Source organism: Dromiciops gliroides, chromosome 4, assembly GCF_019393635.1.
Source record: "Dromiciops gliroides isolate mDroGli1 chromosome 4, mDroGli1.pri, whole genome shotgun sequence".
In the NCBI taxonomy this organism is placed as follows: domain Eukaryota; kingdom Metazoa; phylum Chordata; class Mammalia; order Microbiotheria; family Microbiotheriidae; genus Dromiciops; species Dromiciops gliroides.
The window spans coordinates 207956623-207980772 of record NC_057864.1 but is presented as its reverse complement, the minus strand read 5'-3'; the positions used below and the strand labels follow the sequence as shown (position 1 = coordinate 207980772).

The following is a 24150-nucleotide window of genomic DNA, read 5'->3' as shown; positions in this document are numbered from 1 at the left end:
TATGCTCAAAGGATTATGGTTTATAGTTGTTGCTGTCATTTCAGTTGTATCTGACTCTTCATGACTCCATTTGGAGATTTCTTGGCAAAGATACTGGTGTAGTATGGCATTTCCTTCTCCAGCTCATTGACAGATAAGGAAACAGAGGCAAACAGGGTTAAGTGACTTGCCCAGGGTCACAAAGTTAGTAAGTGTCTGAGGTTAGATTTGAACTGAGGAAGAGGATTCTCCCTGATTCCAAGTCCAGGTTTTTAGAGATTCTAAATCTACTTTGCATTCCTCTATATCATATAGGTCTGGAGTTAGGAAGACTTGAATTCAAATCTGACCTCAGACACTTACTAGTTATATGACCCTGGGCAAATCACTTAACTTCTGCCTTAGGTTCCTCAACTATAAAATGGGGCTAATAATAGCACCTACCTCCCAGGGTTGTTGTGAGGATCAAAGGACATAATAGTTGCAAAGTTCTTGGCATATAATAGATGCTTAATAAATGCTTATTCATTCCACACCTCTCCACCTCAAAGAGGAAAGAGATACTCTCCACATCAAGAGATTGAACCCCAGTCTCTCACATGACAGGCAAATATATTTATCATTATACCAAAAGAATAAGGCTCTGGATTTTAGTGCATAAGCTGCAATTATCATGATACTCTCTTTGTTTATGCTCATCCAAATCATTGCAAGGTGATATAACCAACTCTCCTATGAAATGAGATTCCTTATTTTTCTTTGGATATTTGATGAAACCAAATCAACAATTTCTATGAGCCTATGAATTCCTTATTTGAATCTATAAGGAGAATTGTAATCTATCCTTCAATTTAGCTGCATTTTCCCTTTTTTTGTCTGATTTCATTAATTGTGAGTTCTTAAATATTGATGTGTTTTAATTTTTAGGACAGTATGATGATTTATTGATTGTTAGACAAAGATCTCAAATTAAAGTACTAAAATGAAGTTGTTTATAAGTAAAACTATGAGTTTGAGCATCCTTTCCCCCCTTTTTCATAATTATACCATTCTCACTAGGAAAGCCAAATCAGGTTGCATAGAACAGAAGACCATTTTTTCCTCTCCTTTATTTTTTTCACTGATGGTTGCAGCAAAGGGATTTATTATTTGGTGACCAACCTCCTGGTAATGAGTCGCTCTGCTATTAACTGGGTTGGTCCAGCTCAATCTGGTGTTAGGACCATAGGCCTTTCCAGTATGTTTGATCTTGGGACAGCTAAATGGCATAGAGCACAGAGCACTAGACCTAGAGTCAGAAAGACTTGAGTTCATATCTGACCTCAGACACTTACTACCTGTGTGACCCTGAGTAAGTGATTTAACCTTTATTTGCCTTAATGTGTTGGAGAAGGAAATGGAAAACTACTCCAATATCTTTGCTAAGAAAACTCCATGAATACTATTAGAATTCTATGGTTCACAGGACCATAAAGACTCATCCATGACTAAAGAACTGAACAACAAAAAAACATTTGCATATATATTTTAGGAAACACATTTTAGGTGAAGGAAGAAGCATGAGCACTGGTACTGCAGTGGAAAATGATAGGGTGTGTTTAGGGAACTGCAAGAATTTGACTAGAGTACAGAGTAGGTGAAGGGCAGTAGTGGACTTTATGGAACCAGAAAACGTAGTAGCCAGTCAATTAAAAGTAGAAGTATAATAATAGAATTTTAGAGATGGAAGCACCTTCCAGTCTCAATCACCTACTTTTATAGATATAGAAACTGACATTCAGAATTATTAGGAAACTTGACATAGTTACTTAGTGACAGCTTTAAGACTGGAACCCAAGTCTCCTCATCAGTTTTCCTCTGCACCATACTTTAGCCTCAAGGTCTTTGAGGCTATGAGACATACATAGCCTGTATCTTACCACATTCCATCTTTTTCCCAAAGAGGCTCCACCAGTGGAGGGTTCCTGTCTCAGCACTTATGAGAATTGCAGATTTCTTTAAAGAGTGATCTGTGCAACGATGCTGTAGGAATAGTAGTTTGTTGACAGGACCCAGTGAACTAAAATAGATAAAAATGAAATTTCTGAGGAAAGGTGAAAAGAACTAGAATTGCTTAACTTTCAATAATTCAATAATTGCTTTATTGCTTTAATAATTTTCTTCAAGCAAGTAAAGCTCACTTATTCAGGAGTTCCTCTTGCGCTATTCTCTCTAGACAAAGGAGTCAATTGGTTTTAAACTTTAGCATAAAGAGTATAGTTAGAATACAAATTCTTCTAGTCACATGTTTTCAATTCAGAATTTGTGATAATTTGGATAGGTTGTGGGATGAAGTTTACTTTTAGGCTGTCTCTGAAAAAAAGGAACTAGAAAATCAATTAAAATATAGGAGAATATTTAACTAACTTAGGAGAAAAGATTTTTCAAGAATTTTAGAAGTACTTTTATATAAGGTGATAAATATGCCAATTACAGACCATTAATCAATCAAAGCAAATCCCCAAGTCTTTCTTAGCAATGCTTGCTTATCCCTTTGCTCATTTTCTGGTGCCTTTAAATACTCCCAGAGCTCTTTCATCTTAAAGAACTCTTCATTTGACCCCTTAAAACTATGGTTCTATATTTCTTTCCCCCTTTACATTTAAAATCTGAAGAAAACAACTATCCAGACTCTGCCTTCATTATGTTACCTCTTACTGCTCAACTCCTTACAATCTAGTTTCTTTTCCCACCACTTTACTGAAATTGTTCTTTCCAAGGTTACCGATGATTTCTATATTGTTAAATACAATGAACTTTCCCCTTTCCTTATCATTCTTGACCTCTGTGCACCTTTTGGCACTGTTGACGAACCCTATCTTCTGGATGCTTTTTCCTTCATGGGTTTTCACACTGCATTGTCCTGGTTCTTTTCCTATGCATTGTAAAGATCCTTCTCAATTTCCTTTGCAGGATCATCATTTATATTCTTCTCCGTGTGTGTGTGTGTGTGTGTGTGTATCAGGTCTCTTGGGTCTTCTTTTTTCTCTTTCCATCTCACTCTTGGGGAGCTCATCAGCTCCCGTGGATCCAACTATCATCTCTGTTTATATGACTCCCAGATCTACGTAACTCGCCCTTATCACTCTCTTGAGCTCCAATCCCATATCTCTAACTCACTGCTGGGTTGTCCATCAAGATTTGTTATAGACATCTTGAACTTGTTTTAAAAGCAGAATTCATTATCTTTTCTCCTAAACCTCCTGCCAATTTTCCTATTTGATTGAAGATACCACTTTCAAAAGTCACCTAGGTTTGCACTATAGGATTCATCTTTGACTCCTCACTCTCATCTGCCCCAGAAATCCAAACAATGCTAAAATCTTGTCTTTTTAATCTCTCCAGCATTTCTTGCATCTATTCCTTTCTTTATTCATGCCACAACCACTCTATTCCAAATTCTCATCATCTCTTGCCCAAACTATCACAATACTTTCATAACTGGATTATCTATATCTTCCTCTTTCCAATTCACCTTCTAACAGTTACCAAATTTGATATTTATAGAGCATATATCTGATTAAGTCATGTCCTTGTTGAAAACATTTCCGTGGCTTCCTGTTATATTAATCAATCAGACAGCTAATGGGCATTTAAAATGACTTATTCTATGATAGATACTGTGCTACATAAAACAAAGAGATTAGGTATTTTGATATATAGAGAGATTTGAGCAATTGCTTATGGGAAAATTGGTATTTCCAGTTTATTAACTGAGTAAACTGGGGTAGAGATTCTGAGCTAGTAGATAAATTAATATAAAATATTGAAATTTGAGGATTAAATACTCAATTATTTGAGTATCTCCCTCAATACACTGTAAGCTCCTTGAGAGAAGAGGATGTTTCATTGTTGGTTTTTTTGTCGTTGGTTTTGCTTTTTGGTGTCTGTATACCCAGTACTTAGCACAGTATCTTTCACAGAGTAAATATTTAACAAAGGCTAATTGGTTGACTGAGTATGTGGTAATTAATCAAGAAACTATGGACACATACTTTTATATTACTTAGAAATTCGGTTGATGAGAATGAATATGGTAATGAGGGTAAAATAGACATCGATCCAATCACCCTCTGAAAGAGATCCCTAAATGAAAACTCCTAGGAATATTACAGCCAAATTCCAGAGTTCCCAAATCAAAGAAAATACTTCAAAGAGACAGAAATAAAACTATTCAAATACTGTGGAGCTATAGTCAGGATAACATAAGATTTACTAGCTGCCACACAAAACAATCAGAAGGAAAAGGAGCTAGGAATTACAACACAAAATAACATACCCAGTAAAACTAATTGTAATTCTTTAGAGGCAAAATGGATATTTAATTAAATAGAGGATTTTCAACTATTCTTGATGAAAAGACCAGTGCTGAATAGAAAAGTTGACATTAAAACATAAGACTCATGAGAAGCACAAAAAGGTAAACATGAAAAGAGAAATCACACAAGACTTAATAAGATTAAACTGTTTATCTTCCTATATGGGAAGATGATAGATTTAACTCCTAAGAACTTTAACATTATTAGGGTAGTGAGAAGGAGTCTATATAGAAAGAACACATAAGGTGTGAGTTGATTATGTTGGAATGACCTCAAAAAAAATGATGGGTGGAAATATGGATACACTTGGAGGGAGAACTTTTATAATGAATGAGAAAATGGATGGGGGGTATGGGGGAGGATAAAAAAGAATTGAACCTCACTCTCATTTGAACAGGTTCAAAGAGGGAAGAATATATATATATACATATACACATATATATATATACACACATATATATACACACACATATATATACACACAAACTCAGTTGAGTAAAGAAATTTATCTTACATAACAGGAAAATAGGAGGGAAAGGAGATAAGAAAAAAGGAGGAGAATGATAAAAGGGAAGGCAGATTAAGGGAGGCTTTGTGGTCAAGAGTAAAAGAGATGGTTAAGGAGGAACAGGGTAAAAGACAGAGCAAGAGAAGGATAAAACATAATAGGATGGAGGGAAATAAAATGAGAAATCATAATTGTGAATGTGCTTGATAAACTCAATGACCCAAGCTTTTGCTATTGACATAAATTGTTGGGAAAATTGAAAAGTAGCTTGTCAGAAACTAGGCATAAAAGAACATCTCACAATAATAAGGTCAAAATGACTAAGATAAGGTAAAAATGAATATATAATTGAGACATAAAGAGTGATATGATAAGCAAATTAGAGCATAGAAAAATATGTACTTGTCAGTTTTATGGAAAATGGAAGACTTTATGAGCAAACGATAGAGAAGATCATGGGAAGTAAAATGGATCATTTTGATTACATGAGATTACATTTTTATTGCACAAACAAAACTAATGTAGCCAAAATTTGAAGGAAAGTAAGAACCAGCAAATAAATTTATAACTTCTGATAAAGGCTGCATTTCTCAAATATATAGAGAATTAAGTCATATTTATAAAAAATAAAAGCCATTTCCCAACTGATAAATGGTCAAAGGATATAATTTTCAGAAGAAGAAATCAAAGCTACCTATGGTCACATGAAAAAAATATTTTAAATCATGATTGATGATAGGAAATGCAAACAACTCTTAGCTACCATTCTACAACTATCATATTGTAGTGATATTGCTGGGTATGCAGTTTTACAGCCCTTTGGGCATAGTTCCAAATTGTTCTCCAGAATGATTGGACCAGGGGCAGCTAGGTGTCACAATGGATAGAGCATTGGCCCTGGAGTCAGGAGGACCTGAGTTCAAATCTAGCCTCAAACACTTGACACTTACTAGCTGTGTGACCCTGGGCAAGTCACTTAACCCCATTTGCCTCACCAAAAAAAAAACACACAATATAAAACAATGACAACAAAACCACAACATAAAACCAGAATGATTGGACCAGTTCACAGCTCCATCAATAAGTCACTAGTATCCCTATTTTTCCAGATCCCCTCCAGCATTTGTTTTCCTTTTCTGTCACATTAACCAATCTGATAGGTGTTTTCTCAGTAGATATGTATGCTTCCACATATATACAGAAGCACACATATCTACTTCTATATATCAGTTTTTTCCTCCAAAGTTGATAGCATTTTTATTCATAAGTCCTTTGTAATTGGATTCTACTTCCTTGTTTGAATCTTTGCTACTTAATTGTTTCCCCCTATAATGGCCTTGATTCTTCACCTAAATTACCTATGGTTTCTACTAGATCCCTCCTGTGCTTGGCCAGACTCAAATTCCCAAACTCTTCTAGCTTACTGATTGCCAGCCTTCCCTTGAAGCAAATGATCTTCAAACAACAATAAAGATAGAGATCCCATAAATGTGGGGTTTTTTTTTTCCTTGTGATGGGAATGGTATATAAATAGTTTACATGAGTTATAGATGCAACTATAGGATATATTTGACTTTTATGGGGGTCAACGCTTTCTGGACATTTTATAGCTAAGATTTGCAAATGGAATTGTCCCTGGACTTATTTTTTTAGCTCCCAAGTGAAATGAAAAGGAAGACTAAATAGATCATGCATCATTGCTGTGGTCACACCTGAAGGTGAGATGATTTCAACTTTCCTGTTTGTTATGGTGTGAATACCTTACCCTTTTAGTACTTAGGCATTTTGAGCACCTCCTCCATAAAATGAAAAGCAGGCAGGAAAAGACTGACTAGAAGAAAATAATGCCATTAATTGCTTTGGTTTGGTTTCAACAAATGTTGTTGGGTGAGTGGAGTGATGTTCCCCATTGCAAGGATTCACATGAGGGAATGAATATTAAGAAGCATGATGAGTCATTTCACCTTCAAACTCTAACAGTGAAATGGAAGAAAGGTATACAATGGGAACTGAATGAGAACTTGAGACTGCTTCTTGAAAAAATGTATTTTATACACACAGATATATGTGCATATATACATACATGTACGCATATATGTATGCATGTGTCAGTCAGTAAACATTTACCAAACACTACTATATGTGAAGCTCTGTGCTAAGCACTGAGGATACAAAAAGAAGCAAACCCTCAGGGAGTTTACAATCCAATGGGGGAGACAACATCCAAACAAATATATACAATTCAAACTCTATATGGGATAAATAGGAAATAATTAATAGAGGGAATGCATTAGAATTAAGGTGGGTTGAAGAAGGGTTCTAGTAATGATGGGATTTTAGTATATAAACTAGTTAATTTACAAATTAGTTTAATATGTAAAATTAAGAACCATCAAAAAACCAAAATCAAATAAATAAACAAATAAGGGATTACAACCCTAATATTTGTAAAAGTAGGAAAAAAAAAAGAAAGAACAGAGAAAATATTTTCTGTGCCCCCAACTTCCATGTACCTCATTCTAGAGCAGGAATTAGATTACAATAACTTTAAGTACTGAATGATGACATTGGTTCAATGTTTATTATCCAAAAATCTTGACTGTTTATGAGTTTCATCTTATAGGACTCCTACCATGTGAAGAAATTTCAGTGAGATGGAATTGAAGGAAGAAAAAATTATTGAAAAATCATAGAAGTCTAATCTGGGAAGTCTGGCATTAAACTTGCCTCCTCTAATCAAATGGCACTGTTATCCCTGGGAAATTTTATTGGGTTTATTATGGTAGAGTCTGACCCCCAAATGCCATAAGCAAAAAAAAAAAAAATTGATGAGGTCATAAGATTCATTTTTAAAAAATGCAAACTTCTTTTCTCTAGGAAGATTCCACAGGTAGCACTTATCTGCTTGCTTGGCAAAAATTATTTGCCCCAGGTAAGTAATCATAATAGTTCATATTTTTGTAGTGTTTTAAGTTTTATGAAGTTCCTTCTTTACAACAACCCTATGAGGTAAGTAGTCCCAGTGTTATTGTCCTAGTTTTGTTGAGGAAGAAATAGACCTAGAGAGATTAAGTGATTTCCATGATCACCTAGCTAGTGAGTATTGGATACAAGATTCCCTCTCTGGGCTCTGACCCCAAGTCTAGCACTCTTGGCTCTAAGTCATACTAGTTCAGCTCTTTAAAAAGCATGATTACTACTATCCCATTTTGTTGGTTTACATTGGCAATTCCCCTAAATCACAAATTGTAGCTCTTCTTTTCTATTTCACTTTCTGGTCTGTACTACTGTCTTACCTGTTATCTTCTACTGGATCCCTGCCTCCAACCCCAGGATAGCACCATACAGGGGCTGACATGATAATTGGTGAGTTCTTACTTAGAACTCCTATATCATCAGAAATTCCAGCTAAGCTGTGCACTTCCTTTGCAACTCACTCACTGATATGATTTAACTCCAGTCTTCCTTTTCCCTTTTCCCCCATACAGTCATGCCCCACCCCACCTTGTCTTTATATGTTGTTTTCTTTCATTGGAATGTAAGCTCCTTGAGAGTAGGGACTGTGGTGTTTCCTTGCCTAACACAATAATCTCTGTCTCTGCCTGTCTGTCTCTCCCTCTGTCAAATTCTTAGGACAAGCTATGAGGGGGAAAAAACCCCTCACAGAATATTTCCCCCATTATAAAGATATTATAGGAATAACTTAATATGAGTCTTTAGTGAAAGGCAAAATTTTCTGAGATTTATGTTAAAATAGCAGTAATATAGGAGGCAGCTAGGTGGTGCAGTGGATAACGCACCAGCCCTGGATTCAGAAGTACCTGAGTTCAAATCTGGCCTCAGACACTTGACACTTACTAGTGTTAAGGGCTAAAATTCCAGCTAGTCTGTCTAAAATATCTAATGAGTGGTCACCAATAAATTATAAGCTTTAGCAAGAGTTAGACTTTTAAGCATTTATTAAGGAGAATAAGAATTTGGTAAAGAGAGAAGGAAAGGCCTAGATTCATCTATCTATTAAAGGGAGAGCACATTTCTAGCTGCCACCAGAGTGCACAGGAAAAGAGCCAGTGAGTCAGAGCACCTGGCTCCTCCCTTTTCCTCCCACAAGCAAATGTCACCTCCTGATGCCAAAGAAAAGATGCATGGTCTTGCCCTCAAAGACCTTTACCTCATGGGGGAGCTTTTCTACAGTAAGTCTCCAGCAGGTGGCGTCATTTCAATCGTTACACTAGCTGTGTGACTCTGGGCAAGTCACTTAACCCCCATTATCCCACAATTTTTTTTTTAAAATAGCAGTAATAAATGACTATGGAAAAGGCAACTTATTAATAATAAGGTCTCCATTTCACCTGGTCACCAAATAGTGAAACTTGGAGAAAAGTCATTTGTAACTGACCCTACCCTCTCTTAGCTTTCAAGGCAATTTGGATTTGTTATCAGAAAAAGTGGGTTTGAATTCCACCTTTGTCATTTACCCACCAGCTATGTGACCCTGGGGCAATTCACCTTTCTGAGGTTTAGTTTTCTCTTTGATAAAAGCAGAAGAATATGCTTAAGCACCTACCTCACAGGGTTGTTGCCAGAAAAATGCTTTTAAAGTACTATTATTGTTACTTCTCTCATAGAATTGTTGTGAGAGTCAAAAGAAATTATATATATGAGCAGTAGCCGGATGGTACTTAAAATATAGACTACTAAATCTGGAGTCAGGAAGACTTAATTTCAAATTGGCCTTAGACTTATCTAGCTCTGTGATCCTGGTCAAGTCACTTAACTTCTCTGCCTCAGTTACCTCATCTGTACAATGGAAATAATGAGAACACCTATCCCCCAGAATTGTTGTGAGGATAAAATGAGATGATATTTATAAAGCACTTTGCAAACCTTAAGGCACTGTATAAATGCTAACTATTTATTATTGTTGTTATTATTAGTAATGTACTTGGTAAACAGCAAAGAACTAGGTGAATGTTCGGCATTTTTATTATCCATCCAATTTTAGCTTCTGAAAATGACATCCTTACCTTTCACGTGGCACCTTTCTGACATAGTGATGGGGCCTCTGGGTCTCCACATTCCATATGATAATTTCCCCATCAAAGCTGGCGGTAGCAAGGAGGTCAAGAGGAGGACAATAATCCACAGCTAAGATATCTTCCTTGTGTAGTTGTCCCCCTTTCCAAGACTTGTCTGCAGGCACATATAGAGTCTAGAGAGAGCCAAAGAACTGTACTAATATGGGCAAACAGAAGGGGCATTTCACCTCCCCAAATTAGGACAGGCAAATTCTTTCCAAATTCCAGGACCTAGACAGTTCCTGGAGATCACTTGACTGCTGGTCCCCATCCCCACAGCCCCTCACCCTTCTTCAATGTTGTGACAATTGGAGTGACACCACCTGCTGGAGAGTTACTGTAGGAAAGCTCTGCCATGAGGAGAAGGCCTCTGAGGGCAAGCCATGTGGCTTGGAAGGTCAATGCCTTGGCATCAGGAAGTGACGTTTGCTTGTGGGTACTTTTGATCAAAGCTGCCAGCCAATTAGCTTGGAGCTGTGTGTGCCTGTGGATGGGATGTTTCCAGTTTTCACAGGAGGCTTCTGGGAGGAAGAAGGGGGCAAGGCTCTCTCTCTCTCTCTCTCTCTCTCTCTCTCTCTCTCTCTCTCTCTCTCTCTCTCACCGTTTCTCTCTCTCTCTTTTGCCAGGACCTCCCGGGAGTGGAGCAGGAGACTCTGGCTCCCTGAGATAGATAGCTGAATCTAGGCCTCTTTCTCTCTCTCTTCACCAAATTCTTATGCTCCATAATAAATGCTTAAAAATCTAAACTCTTGCTAAAGCTTCTAATTTATTGGTGACCACTCATTAGATTTTTAGACAGTATAGCTAGAATCTTAACCACCATACAGATAGCAACTTTACAGATGGCTGACCATGAAGAGGAAAGCTGAACCTTGATCTTCTGATCTTCTGGTTGGGTAAGAAATTTTCCTCTAGCATGTCCCTTTAGAAGTATTGCTGTTTTCTCTTTAAATTTTCAAATGTGTTTTTTCAAATCCCTAAGTATCCTGTTTCTGATTTTAGTCTGTTTAACCAGACAAATGGGGCAGAAGATCATGTTAATGCTTTGTTTTTGTGGATTTTCTATTTCTATTTTTATTTTTGTTAGAAGAACAAACAAAGTGCTCACACAAGGGAATATAAATATCCTCCCCTCTCCCAACCATATCTTTTCAGAGAAACTTCTGACTCCTGCACTTCTTTCAAATTGTAACACTGAGTGTTTCTCTCCTTTTGTATGCCTGGAGGCAACGACCCAGCCTCTTGAAGCCTTTGTCCCTGTAGCAGTGGGAGAAGGGAATCCAGGCCTGAGTTGGAAACCAAGCTTGATTCAAATTGCCCTAGTAGCTCTCCAGCTGTGCAGCATGTAGGAGAGATGGTCCTGCCCCCTCCTCTCCGGACCGGACCCCACTTCCTCCACCCTCCTCAGGTCCTGATTTTACACATGCGCAGCCTGCACTAGCAGCTTCTACTCAGTTGCCAGAGCAGTCAGCTCTACCTACCTATCTACCTACCCCAGCCAGGCTGTGATTCTGACTCAACCTGCTGTGGTCCTCCCAAGCCAACCTTGGAAAACGCTTTGAATTCCAAATATGCTCATTTTGTTCATAATTTTGTTAATCTGCTTTTGTCTTTAATTAGTAACCTTATAAATCATTTGTATTATGAAAGGACCAACAGAAAATATAAAGGGGTTAAAGAAGACAAACTTAAGATGAATAAAAATGACAATTATCATCATATTTCAAGAAGACATATTTTGCAGAAATGTAGAACAGCCAGGTATTAATATGAGTACTGGGGATTTTAGATATCAGAACCAAAAGTGTTCTAAATTCACTCAGAAAAATAATATCAGTTCAGAGGTTACATAGGATTTCTATGCTATTACATCTACATTTTGAAATTAACAGTATGGGTTTATTTTCATAGAGATTTTTATGCTTTTGAGATTGTGTGTTATACTTAGGTGGTTTTTTTTTTTTTGATGAGGCAATTGGGGTTAAGTGACTTGCCCAGGGTCATACAACTAGTAATTGTTAAGTGTCTGAGGTTGGATTTGAACTCAGGTCTTCCTGAATCCAGGGCCGGTGCTCTATTCACTGTGCCACCTAGCTGCCCCTATACTTAGTTTATAAAAAGGGGAATATTTGTAAAAGTTTTTTATATTCACGTGATCAAGTTTATATTTTGTAATACTCTTATTAATGTTGAGTTCATATTCATTTAGATTTCCCCAGTTTTATTCTTCCATGTGTATTTTGTTCTATTCATTCATGTATCTAATTTTGAAACAATGTAAAATGGTTCTGATTTCATAATGCAGTGTTAACTCTGGGAGTATTGTGCTCCCATATTCTAAATTGTTTTTGTTTTTTTCCATCTGATTATTTGATCAAACTCTATAAAGCATTTCTCTGGTAAATTGGTTTCCATGACAAGTGTAAATTAATTCTAGAAGTATTATTTTTGATAAGCATATTTTTTTAAAAAGAGGGGAACATTTGCAAAAGTTTTTTTTCCTTTTCTCATGTTTATGTAATCTAATTTATTATTGCCATAAATAGGGATATATTGTATAATATAATAATATGCTATTTGGGTATTTTAGATATTATTTTTTTTAAATTTCTTTTTAATTTTAAAAAAGGTCAGTTTAAATGTTACATAAGGGTTTATTTTTTATGCTATTGCAACTACATTTTGAACTCAATAGTATGGGCTTATTTTTGTAAAGATTCTTATTCTTTTAAGATTGTGTTGTGTTTTAACTTGTATTTAAATATGTTCTGATTTTTCACAAAAGTATTTGTATACTTAGTAAAAAAAGGTATTATTTGGAATTATTGCATAATTTTATATTATATTCTGAGTCAAGGTACATTCACATTTTTTGCAATCATTATTATTCTCAATTTTTAAATCCATATGAGACTTGGATTGTGGGAATTTATCATTTAAGACATTAATTGCCTTCATTCTGAGTTATCAGATGCCACTTGGCCAGGATGCCATCTGATCACAAGAGGAATACATGCAAGAGCAGACATTGAACTGTCTCATAAGGAGAGACATGCATGAAGTCAAGGTACGCCCGAGAGAATGGCTATTGACAAAAATGTTGAGGTTAGTTTCTCTTGGTTTAATTCTTCCCCACAATACTGTACAGATGGCTGGAAGTTTTGATGCCACCCATCTCCTTCTTCACCTGGCTTCTATGCCCCCTCCTATATGCCTGATGCCATGGACGTCTCAGTCCCATGCATCTGATTAAGTCTGACTCAGTTTCCTCCAATATGTTTGGTGGCATGGACATACATCCCATCTACCTATTTTAAGCCTGGCATACTGCATGGGCAGTATATATTGCTCAAGTGTGGGAATACTCATATCCCATCATTTCTCTGTTCTTTTATGGTAACCCCCATAATTATCTCAGGTATCATGATAAGTACAGTGTTGAATTTGGCCCTGACATCTGTTACCAATTATATTAGATTTTTGAATTTTTCATAATGGCATGAGGATAATTAGGCAGATGATGCAAAAAGTGATGACACAAAGATAAAAATTATTTTTTAAATTAATATCACAATTGTCTTCTCAATTTACCCTCCACAGAGGAGTGTAGTAATATTAAGTTTTAGAAAATGTTTCAATTTTTGTTTTATTATATGTTTCATGTACAACAACTAAGATTCTGAATTCCTTTAGATATGTTTTTGAGAACTCTCATTGTTTGATTTAATTATTGACAAAGCTATTTTAAAGTTGTGTTAGGCTCAATTTTGTAGATAATTTTCCTGGCTGATTACCAGCATTCACACATCAACCCCTGAAAAGACTTCCATTCCATGACTATACCCAGAGGACATCCCAAGAATCATGCAAGAAAAGACTTCCAAAGACTTAAATGGACATTTCCCTGTTTTTCTTTTCCACATTGTATACACTGTTTATAATGTCCACTTACTAAAGGGGAGTGCCTCCTCTAGTTTTTCTGCTTGTGATGTCCACCTGCTAATAGGGGAGTGCCCCCTTTAGCCTTTGTCAATACGTCACTCAATTTCTTTTTCTCTCTTTTCATTCCCTTTACTTAGTCATAAGCATCTGTAATGTTATTGCTTCATGGGAGGAAACCATGTTTCTTCACTTGAAGGACAGGGGGGACTGTGACAGTTGGAGTGATGCCACCGCTGGACAGTTACTGTAGGAAGGCTCTGCCATGAGGAGAAGGCATCTGAGGGCAAGCCATGTGGCTTGGACGGTCAGTTCCTTGGTGTCAGAAAGTGATGTTTGCTCGTGGGTACTGTTGATCAAAGCTACCAGCCAATTAGCTTGGAGCTGTGTGTGCCTGTGGATGGGATGTTTCCAGTTTTCACAGGAGGCTTCTGGGAGGAAGAAGGGGCAAGGCTTTCTCTCTCTCTCTCTCTCTCTCTCTCTCTCTCTCTCTCTCTCTCTCTCCAGGACCTCAGGGGGGCGTGTAGCAGGAGATGCTGGCTCTCTGAGATAGATAGCTGAATCTAGGCCTCTTTCTCTCTCTCTTCACCAAATTCTTATGCTCCTTAATAAATGCTTAAAAATCTAAACTCTTGCTAAAGCTTCTAATTTATTGGTGACCACTCATTAGATTTTTAGACAGTATAGCTAGAATCTTAGTCACCATACAGATAGCAACGTTACAATGTGAATAGCCTAGTTCATTCAATAGACCACCTTGACAATGTCTGAATGTTCTCTGGGGGCAGATAGTCTGTCTCTAACTGGTAGTAATTAGATGAACCAGGGGCATAACTATCACCTTTTCTCTCTTCAGTAATCTGGTGGTTTATTTCTCCCACCTCACCTCTTCATTCCTCCCCCTCAGCTGACTCTTGAAATTACTACATTTCTCTCAACATGTTTATGCTGATTATATATTTGTTTTGCCTTCAAAGGCCAAGTACAGGTTTCTTTACTTTCTATATAACCTGGGTATCTTCTAAATGACTTTGTGCTCTGTAGGAACTCGAATGTTTACTGAGCAACTAAGTGATTTCTCAAAATGTTATTCTACCTCACAACCTCAGAATTTTTATGTTGTTCCTCGTCTGTCAAAGGGGTGAAGGTAGGATTATCTTAAAAAGCTATAGGTCTGTATGAACTGATTCAGAGTGAGGTGAGCAGAAGCAAAAGAGCAATTCATATAACAACAACATTATAAAGAAAAGTGGCTTTGAAAGAACTGAGAACTCTGATCAATAAAATGACCACAATGATTTATTAATATGAATACATGGATCACCTGGATTTGATGGAGGTACCTTATTATCCAAACATATTTTTTATGAAACCCTGGGTTAATAGGATCAAAATGTCCTTCAATTGAACTCCAAACTGAACCCAGATAACTAGCAGATAAAAGACCCTACCTAGTGACTTCTTTTCCCTCAGGATAGTAAATCCCTATTTTATGGTGACATCTGGGCATCCTCATCCTTGCCAAACCCTTTTTTGGAATACTGTAATCTTATCCTGATACCTCTGTTACATCCATTCTTATTATGGTAATCGCTTTTGGGTTGATCTTAACTGACAATGCTCTGTAAGCTATGGACAAAAAACCACACATATATACCCTCAGAAATGGGGAGTCCCCCAAGCTCTCTTCTTAGGAGGGAGTCTCCACATGATCATGTGTTACATATTTCTTCTTGACAAAATAATGTCATTGTGTTTTCCAATTCATTCTCTGATCTGGTTTCTGTGAGGTAACTGCTTATGGTAGGAGGCAGAAATAGCTTTTTCTGATCTGGGTGAACAAATTGTAGAGGATATTATTGATGTCTCTGAACTGTTTCTTATCTTGTAGGAGGATGGGTGCAAAAACTATATTTAATATTCAACAGATTCTAGGAGACCAATAATGATACTGCTACTTACCACCTGACAGAGAGGTGATGGGCTCAATATGTAGAGAGAAATATATTTTTGGATACGATTGTGTAGGAATTGTTTTGGGTTGACTATGCATTTTTGTAACAAGGGTTTTCTTTTTTTCTTTTTTGAGGTGGGAGGAAGGAAGGTGGGGGGGAGAAAAAAATGCTTGCTAATAAAAATCATTTAAATAATTTAAAATCTAAGGGGAAATAAAAAAAAATAAATTGTGTAGTTCCTGATTTTAGGAAGCTTCAAACTAGTCAGAGGACCAAGTCATAATTATATTATAGTAGTAGGTGCTTAATAATATTTGTTGGGGGCAGCTAGGTGGTGCAGTGGATAAAGCACTGGCCCTGGATTCAGGAGGACCTGAGTTTGAATCCAGCCTCAGACACTTGACACTAGCTGTGTGACCTTGGGCAAGTCACTTAACCCTCATTGCCCCACCAAAAAAAATTGTTGAATTGATTACAAAGGATATTGCCAAGGGAATAAAGAATATGATGCATTGTAAATGGTTCAGTCTAGGGATGCTTAGGAGTTTAGAGAAGGGGACAATACTATGGATTAGAGTAGTCTGAAATGGAGGAAGGAAGAAATATCATTTCATAGCATGTCATTAGCATATTAATTTGAACTTATTTGTACATTGCTGTGTAATTGTTGTAATTTGGGGGGTTAAGTTTTCTATCATTTTCATCAATCTTTATACTCCTTAGAGGGTAGCAATTGTCTTTGCTTTGTATCTAGTCCCTACTACTGAGCCCAAAGTGAATAAATGAGACGATGAGAATCCAGTTCCTCTCATTCAATAAGACATATTTTTGTCTAACTAGTCCCACAGCCCATTGTTTGTTACAAGGGCTCTCTATCCTCCCTTATCTCTAGGCTAGCTTACCTCAGTTTTTGAGCAATCATAAAGGATGATTTTTCGATTCCATCCCACTGTTAGGAATATGTGTTTTCGAACTGGAACTACTCCTGTCACTTCTGCATCTTCTACCATCTCTAGTTTGTGCAAGATGTGACCTCTTTGAATATCCCAGACCTGTATATGTAAGAATAAGGTGAGTAAATTTTAGGATCCCTTTTCTTCCACTTACATGGCCAATGCTGGATAGATCATTCTAGTGTCTTTGCTGGGAACTCCTTCTGGAATATTCACTTCTATTTCTTTTTTCCTCCCAGTGAATAGAAAAGTAGCATGGTATAGTGGCTAGAGGATGAGTCTTGGCATGAAGAAGACCTGGATTTTGTTCTGACCATTAACACATGCTAGCTGTGTGACTATGATTAAGAAACTTAGCCTCTAAATGCTCCAGGCAACTAAGAGTATAAAGAAGAACAATTCAAAACTGACATTGAACAATGTTCTACTTTGACAATGACAAGACATTGATAATGTCTTACTGACATTGGACTACTACTACTATTAAAGTTCTACTTACTACTAGTAAGTAGAAAGTAGAAAGTAGTAGTAGTAGTATTCTAAGGTTTATAGAGTACTTTAGTAACATCTCCAGGCATAAAAGAGAATGGAAACTATGAAAGCAAAATGTGTAACTTGATTGTTTCAGAGTTCCTCTGATTTGCTTTCACACATACCTTGACAGTGCCATTTCTGGCAGCTGTGATGAGCCTTCTACCTGAGATATCTAGGGCCATGTAGGTCAATTCTTCCTCACCATGGATGTTGTTTAAAATGAATTGCTTCATTCCAGTTTCTACATCCCAAACTGCAATGGTGGAGTTGTGACATCCTGTTACTACCTGCCATGAGATAATTTGGTTTCAAATTCCTGTTAAATTTTGTCTGTCTTGAAATCATGTCAACACAAGTTCCAAAATGATATGAGTAAAATATATCTCCTTTCTCTTTGGTTAACATGGGACCAAGCAGTACTGTGTTAAGCATAGGGACAATGTGGCATAGTGGCAAGAGCTCAGGATCTAGAGTTAGAGGACCTGACTTTGAATCCTGTCTTTTCTACTTACTAGCTGTATGACCCTGGACAAGTCACTTTGCCTTTCTGGACCTCAGTCTCCTTATCTGTAAAATGAGGAGCTGGGATTAGTTGATATTTTAAAAGCTATGGGAGATATAAATGATTAAATTTGGAAATGATTAAAACATAGGTCCAGACTTCAAGGAACTTCAGTCTAGCTGGAAAACCAAGTCATAAGTGTATGAAAAGCTGAATGATATAAGTAATGTCATAGTTGTAGGTGGTTAGTATGAATTTGTGAATTAAATACAAGGGATGTCACGAGATTGTACAGCATTATATGTACATACATCATATGAATGTCTGGACAAAAGATGCTATAGGAATTGGGGGAAGGAGGTATCATTACAGGTTGGAGCAATCTGGAAAGATTTCTTTCTTTCTTTTTTTTTGATGAAGCAATCAGGGTTAAGTGAATTGCCCAGGGTCACACAGCTAGTAAGTGTTAAGTCTCTAAGGTCATATTTGAACTCAGGTCCTCCTGAATCCAGGGCCAGTGCTTTATCCACTGTGCCACCTAGCTGCCCTTGATTAGTCCTTTTAAAGCCAACCTAGATAAGTCTGCTTTAGTGGAATGCTGGTAAATGTTTAACAAACAATTCTCCTTAAACACAAGACATTTTTATTTAATCTGTATTATTAGCATTTTCATCATCACTTTAACTCTAGACATTAGCAAAATAATCTATTGAGCCCTGATTTGTAGGCTTGCCTATTTTTGAAGTACAAATGCTCATGTTGAAAATTTAACAATTGGTTCTCCTGTATAAGTTGGCTCCAGCACACTAGGACTCTGCTCTCTCTTTCACATGGTAGCTCCCTAAATACATTTATCATGCCCTCCATAAGTTTTCCCCTCTCCAGGTTATATTATAATATGTTATGTATATAATACAAACAACATAAATATATCTATGTTTATATATATGAAAAATAATGACTCATATTGCACTCTGTGTTTGGGGGTGAAAGTCTTCCAGAAACAATTTTATTTAATTTCACATTAAACTAATATTTTAAGTAGCCCTAGCTTGGGGAGAAAGATAATGAAACTGGTTTAGTTTCTCTATGCCCATTCTGCTTCAAGACAATTTTAGGCAACATAGGAATCTAGAAGAAAATCATAACATGTAAAAATATAGTTTGAATGGACATTTTAGAATTGTTGAGTAAACAAGTGACTATTCAATTTCTTCCAGGACCCCTCCCCTTCAGAGACAATGGAACTCTTTCCAGGGATTTTTTATCATAAATCTTTTCTGCCTTGGAGGTAGAAGTTGCTTCCTTTTCAGTGGAATAGAGGACACCTCCCTTGGGTGGTTCTTAGCTAATCACTTCTAGAGAAAGAATAAAGGAGTGTTTGCCCTTAGCTGGGTAAATAACCCAATCTTTTCAGGGGTGGAAAAGGCAGCAAGAGGAGAGTTAAGTTTGGTTATTATCCTTAAGTCATTTCCCTAAGAAAGGCCTTTTTGTCCTCAACCAATCACTCACCTTTCCAAGGACTTTTCCTAGGAGTTTGTAAAGGGCTTTATAGAAAATATTTAATTTTTTCAGTTTTACTTAAAAGGAAGTTTTTAATATGCTTACACACATATGTACATATGTGTATGTATTTTAACTACATATTGATATGGCATTTATTTGAGGCCCTTCACTTTTCTGATCACCTACCACAATTATTCTAGGTTGTCAATGTCTTTATAAAGGTGAGGAGCATGGGATTACACCATTACTATTCTCTAACTGCATCAGTACAAGATTCCTCATAGTGTATAATGAATGGTAGTCTCCCTCCCATTTTGGCTAGGTTCCTCCTCTCTCAATAATTGGAGACTCCCCCCCCCCCCCCCCCCCCCCGCCAGGGCAAAAGAAGGGATCAGTTTTTGGATATAAGAGGGATATATAGACTTTAAGAAACAGACACTGATGTACACAAGACCTGGATTAAGACCTGGGCATATCTACAACCTCCATAGAGAATCATGTGCACTTAAGAACATATGTCATCCGGAAATGCTAAAACAGCAGTATATAGTCCTTCATCTCATCTAGATGAAACTCTTACTGGTACTAGGTTTTAGGCTCCTGTTTCTTCTGAAAGAACATAACAGTACCATAAACCAAGATTCCAATTTAGCCAATAGCTGGAGACAATGGAGACTATAGCCAAGTAGCAGAGATGCCATGTCTTGTGAAGAGTTAAAAGTCCCAGAAACCTAAAAGATGGACTTTATAAAATGTAGGTCAGATGAAGTGACTCACCCAGAAGATATTCAATGCTCAATAAAGAGCAACCAAGATCAGGTGTGGAAGGGGCCCCTCCTTGCACACATAACAATAACAATAATAATCATAGTTAGCAGTGGTTATGTGCTTTGAGGTTTACAAAGTGCTTTACAAATACCTCATTTTACCCTCACAGCAACCTTGGGCAGTAGGAGTTATTATTATACCTATTTTTTAAGATAAGGAAACTGAGGCTGAAAGAGATTAAGTGACTTGCAAAGGGTCAAATAGCTAATAAGTATCTGAGCCAGGATTTGAACTGAGGTCTTCTGACTCCAAGTCCAATGCTCTATTCACTGTTCTACCTAGCTGCCTTTATGTGCCATCGCCGTACCTGTTCACTACATGTGTGCCTCTCTACTTATGAGCTCTATTTTGTTTGCTATCGATACCAATTAGTACTAAGTGTATTTATAGAAGAGTGAGCCACAGGTTCGTTGGAGGAGGGGGTAGATGGGAGTGTTTTGTTTTTTACTATGACATTTCAGTAAACATATTTGTTTTGAATTAATTGTATCACCTGGCTGACTATTAAAGAATAATATATTGGTAGGCTCTCATCAGCTATAGTTTTAGGAATTTGGACCTACAGATTACCTTGAACCCAGGTTATTCATCTTTCAGGGTTCCAAATTTCTGAGAAATTTAAGTGGGGGAGGTATTGCCCAAATGGTTCCAAAATTTCACATAACTCTCCTTCACAGAGCTCAGGTGCCACAACTTTCTAAATGTCATTTTTTATTCCCCTGGTCAATATTCTCTCTCTCTCTCTGTATATATATGTGTGTGTGTGTGTGTGTGTGTGTGTGTGTGTGTGTGTGTATAGACATATATATATATGTATATATATATATATATATATATATATATATATATATATACACACACACAAACACACACACGCATTTTTATTTATTTATATGTACATGTTGAGTCCCCATAATAGAATATAAGCTACTTGAGCTACTTCATACCAGAGATTATTATATTTTTTTCTCTTTATATTCTTAGTATACTACATAATGTCTTGCACATAATAAGCAATGTATTGCTTTAGATAATTGAATTGAAGGTAGAAAAAATATATGTGTAGGGGGCAGCTAGATGGCGCAGTGGATAGAGAACTGGCCCTGGAGTCAGGAGTACCTGAGTTCAAATCCGGCCTCAGACACTTAACACTTACTAGCTGTGTGACCCTGGGCAAGTCACTTAACCTCAATTGCCTCACTTAAAAAAAATATATATATATGTGTGTGTGTGTGTGTGTGTATGTATGTGTGTGTATATATGTTAATGTGACATCCCATCCCTTTCATTTTAAAAATTACATTGTTCAGTTTTCTAAACGATGTGCAGGAAGCCAAATCTAGGTGAAACTTCACTTTGAGATGCTTGGAACATATGGACTCCAAATCTATCTCATTCTATTCTTTACTTATATAGTACCTACCCTACAACTTTCACTCACACTCACAGGTTGGGTCTTCCAAAAGTGGTTGGCACCTCAGATTCCTGTTGGTCTACCCTGCTAACTCATGAGTCCCCAGCAATGTGCTTCTCCTTAACCATAAGCTAGTAGACATTATTAGATCTTAGCAAAGATAACATAGTAAAAACAGTACTTCGAAAACATTTATCCTCTCCAGTTACCCAAGGCACACTCTCCAAAAATACATAGTGCCCATTGTAAGAGTAGGCACAACCTTAGTAGTAGCAAGGTACACATAAAGGATAGATGTATTCCAAATGCTATAAACTTTTGATACTTCAGAGTCTAGGAATTCATTCTCTTTTCATAAAATCCTCATACAAATATCCTTATGTGAATTGACTCTGCTGGGTGGGTTATTTAGCTAGGTTCCCATGGTATGCTCCTTTTCCATACCTTAACCTTCTGATGCCAGGTGCCCCATTTTTTGAAGATGGTTGTGACATCAAAGACTGCTTTTTTGTAGATATGTGTCTGTGGAACGTATGTACCCATGATCTCTCAAATCTGCCTCGAATACTTCAAACTGACAAACACTTGAACTGCTGGATGGAGTGTTTCTCTAAATTGATGCTGGCAAAAATGACTATTAGGGGTGGGAGGAAGGAAAAATAAATTCTCCCCTCCTCCTGACAGAGGTCTTCTCTACAAAGCACTCCTGGCTGGGAGCTCCAGGGCTTAGCTAAAGCCTTGCAAAGGCATGTCTAATTTTTCTTTTCCAAAGAAATTCCATTTAATTCCATCAGAGAATGGGGTCCATATTGCATCAGGGGACTTCCTAGTATAGCTGTAATTCTACAGTTAGTTTAATGCCTTTTTGCCATATTAAAATCCTATGATTTGTGACTAAGTCTTGTTACTACATCACATGAGTAGGGGTGCAGGGAGGAAGGGAGTGGGAGGAATAACATCATTCTTTCCTTACACTCATAATAATTTCTCTTGCTTGTTATCACTTCCCTTGAATAGCAGTTTTTCACAGGGTGTAAATGCCATGGAGGAAAAGATTATTACCTTGGAGTCCAGCAGAAATCAGAACCAAAGGACAAATTCCTCTGAAAAAGTTGAATATTGTGGAAAGGGGGATTTGGTGCCAGAAGGTTTGAATTCTGACATTGTTTACTCACTACCTGTTTAATATCTCTTCCTTTCTCTGGACCTCAATTTCCCTAACTGTTAAATAAAGAGATCAGACAACATGAACTCTAAATTTCCTTAAAGCTCTAATTCCTATAAAACCTTAGTACTTAAAGACTGAGGCTGACTGAATATGTTCCTAGAGTCCTACAGGGGATCCTATCTATGCTTTTGGTACATGCTGGGCCATATGTTGTCATTCAGTAGTTTCAGTCATGTCCAACTCTTCATGACCCTGTGGATCATAGCACGCCAATGCCATCCATGGGATGGCAAAGATACTGGAGTGGTTTTCCATCTTCTTCTCTAATGGATTAAGGCAAACAGAAGCTAAATGACTTGCCCAGGGTCACACAGTTAGCAAGTATCTGAGGCCAGATTTGAACTCAGGTCTTCAGCACTCTGTCCATGGAGCACCTCTTCAGTGATGAGGAGTCAGTTATCTGGCATCAATGCACCACTCTGTGCCATATACAAACCATATTAAGCCAAATAATGTTTTTTATTTTGTAGGATCATTTAATCCAATCTCTGTTTTTCCAGATGAGAAAACTGATTCTCTAGGAGGTAAAATGACTTTTCCAGATGACACAGGTAGCAAAGAGCAGTATTAGAATTTGAAATAAAGTCTTCAAATCCAAGTCCAGACCTTTTTCAATTATACTAAACATCATCTCAATACTTTACAGTAATTTCCCACAAAGAAGCAGCTGGGGAGCTTGTCTCCAAAACACATATAAAAGAAATGCCTTGGAGAGATTTTGGAGCATATGTAGACATTGTGTAACTGATTCCAGTTTTTTAATCACATGGTGAGGAGGAACTTTCTTGATTGGCCGGGGGGCAAAATCAAAAGGCACTCTACCTTGGCCTCTAGGTGTTGCTTCTTCCTGGTATCTGATGTTACTTCCTCTTGAAGAAGGGGAGGGAGCTTTGCCTTTCTCCCTCTGAGGCTATCATGTGGCCCCATGAATTTGTTTTGTTTTAGATTGAAGGCTAGCATCTTGTGAGTTTTGAAAGGTCAGGAGCCACCTAAAGTTTGGGAATCCAGGAATTAAGTCCATGCTGGGTTTTGTAGCCAGCCCAGCATGGATAACATGAGTAGCAAGGAAAGACTTTTTAGATCCAACCTAGCTCACTGGTAAGCTGAGATGATTAGCCCAGTGATTGGCACAGAGTTAAGTGCTCAATAAATGCCTTTTGATGAGACTTAATGAGGAGTCAATCATTTTGTATCAATGTATCATATGACTGTTAACTCATTTAACCTCACATTAAATAGAAACTGTGTTAAGTCTGTGTTGTTTCCCCAGAGACCAAGGAATTATAGGGAAGAATGTGACCTTGAAGTATTAGGGGGAAATATTTGTACTTTCATCCTTGTTTCTTAAATATTCTCAAAATAAATATC

At 37.1% G+C, this 24150-nt stretch overlaps 1 protein-coding gene across 1 annotated transcript in view; it reads right to left on the bottom strand.

Annotated features, from left to right (window-relative positions):
* The window catches only part of LOC122754857 (WD repeat-containing protein 49-like), an 82355-nt gene that overhangs the window by 17414 nt on the left and 40791 nt on the right, over nucleotides 1-24150 (bottom strand). Inside the window, exons 11-14 of the mRNA XM_044003304.1 lie at nucleotides 17427-17591; nucleotides 16720-16869; nucleotides 9873-10057; nucleotides 1899-2038 (exon numbers count right to left, since the gene is read on the bottom strand). Coding sequence (XP_043859239.1) covers nucleotides 1899-2038; nucleotides 9873-10057; nucleotides 16720-16869; nucleotides 17427-17591 — 640 coding nt within the window. The remainder of the gene's footprint in view (nucleotides 1-1898; nucleotides 2039-9872; nucleotides 10058-16719; nucleotides 16870-17426; nucleotides 17592-24150) is intronic.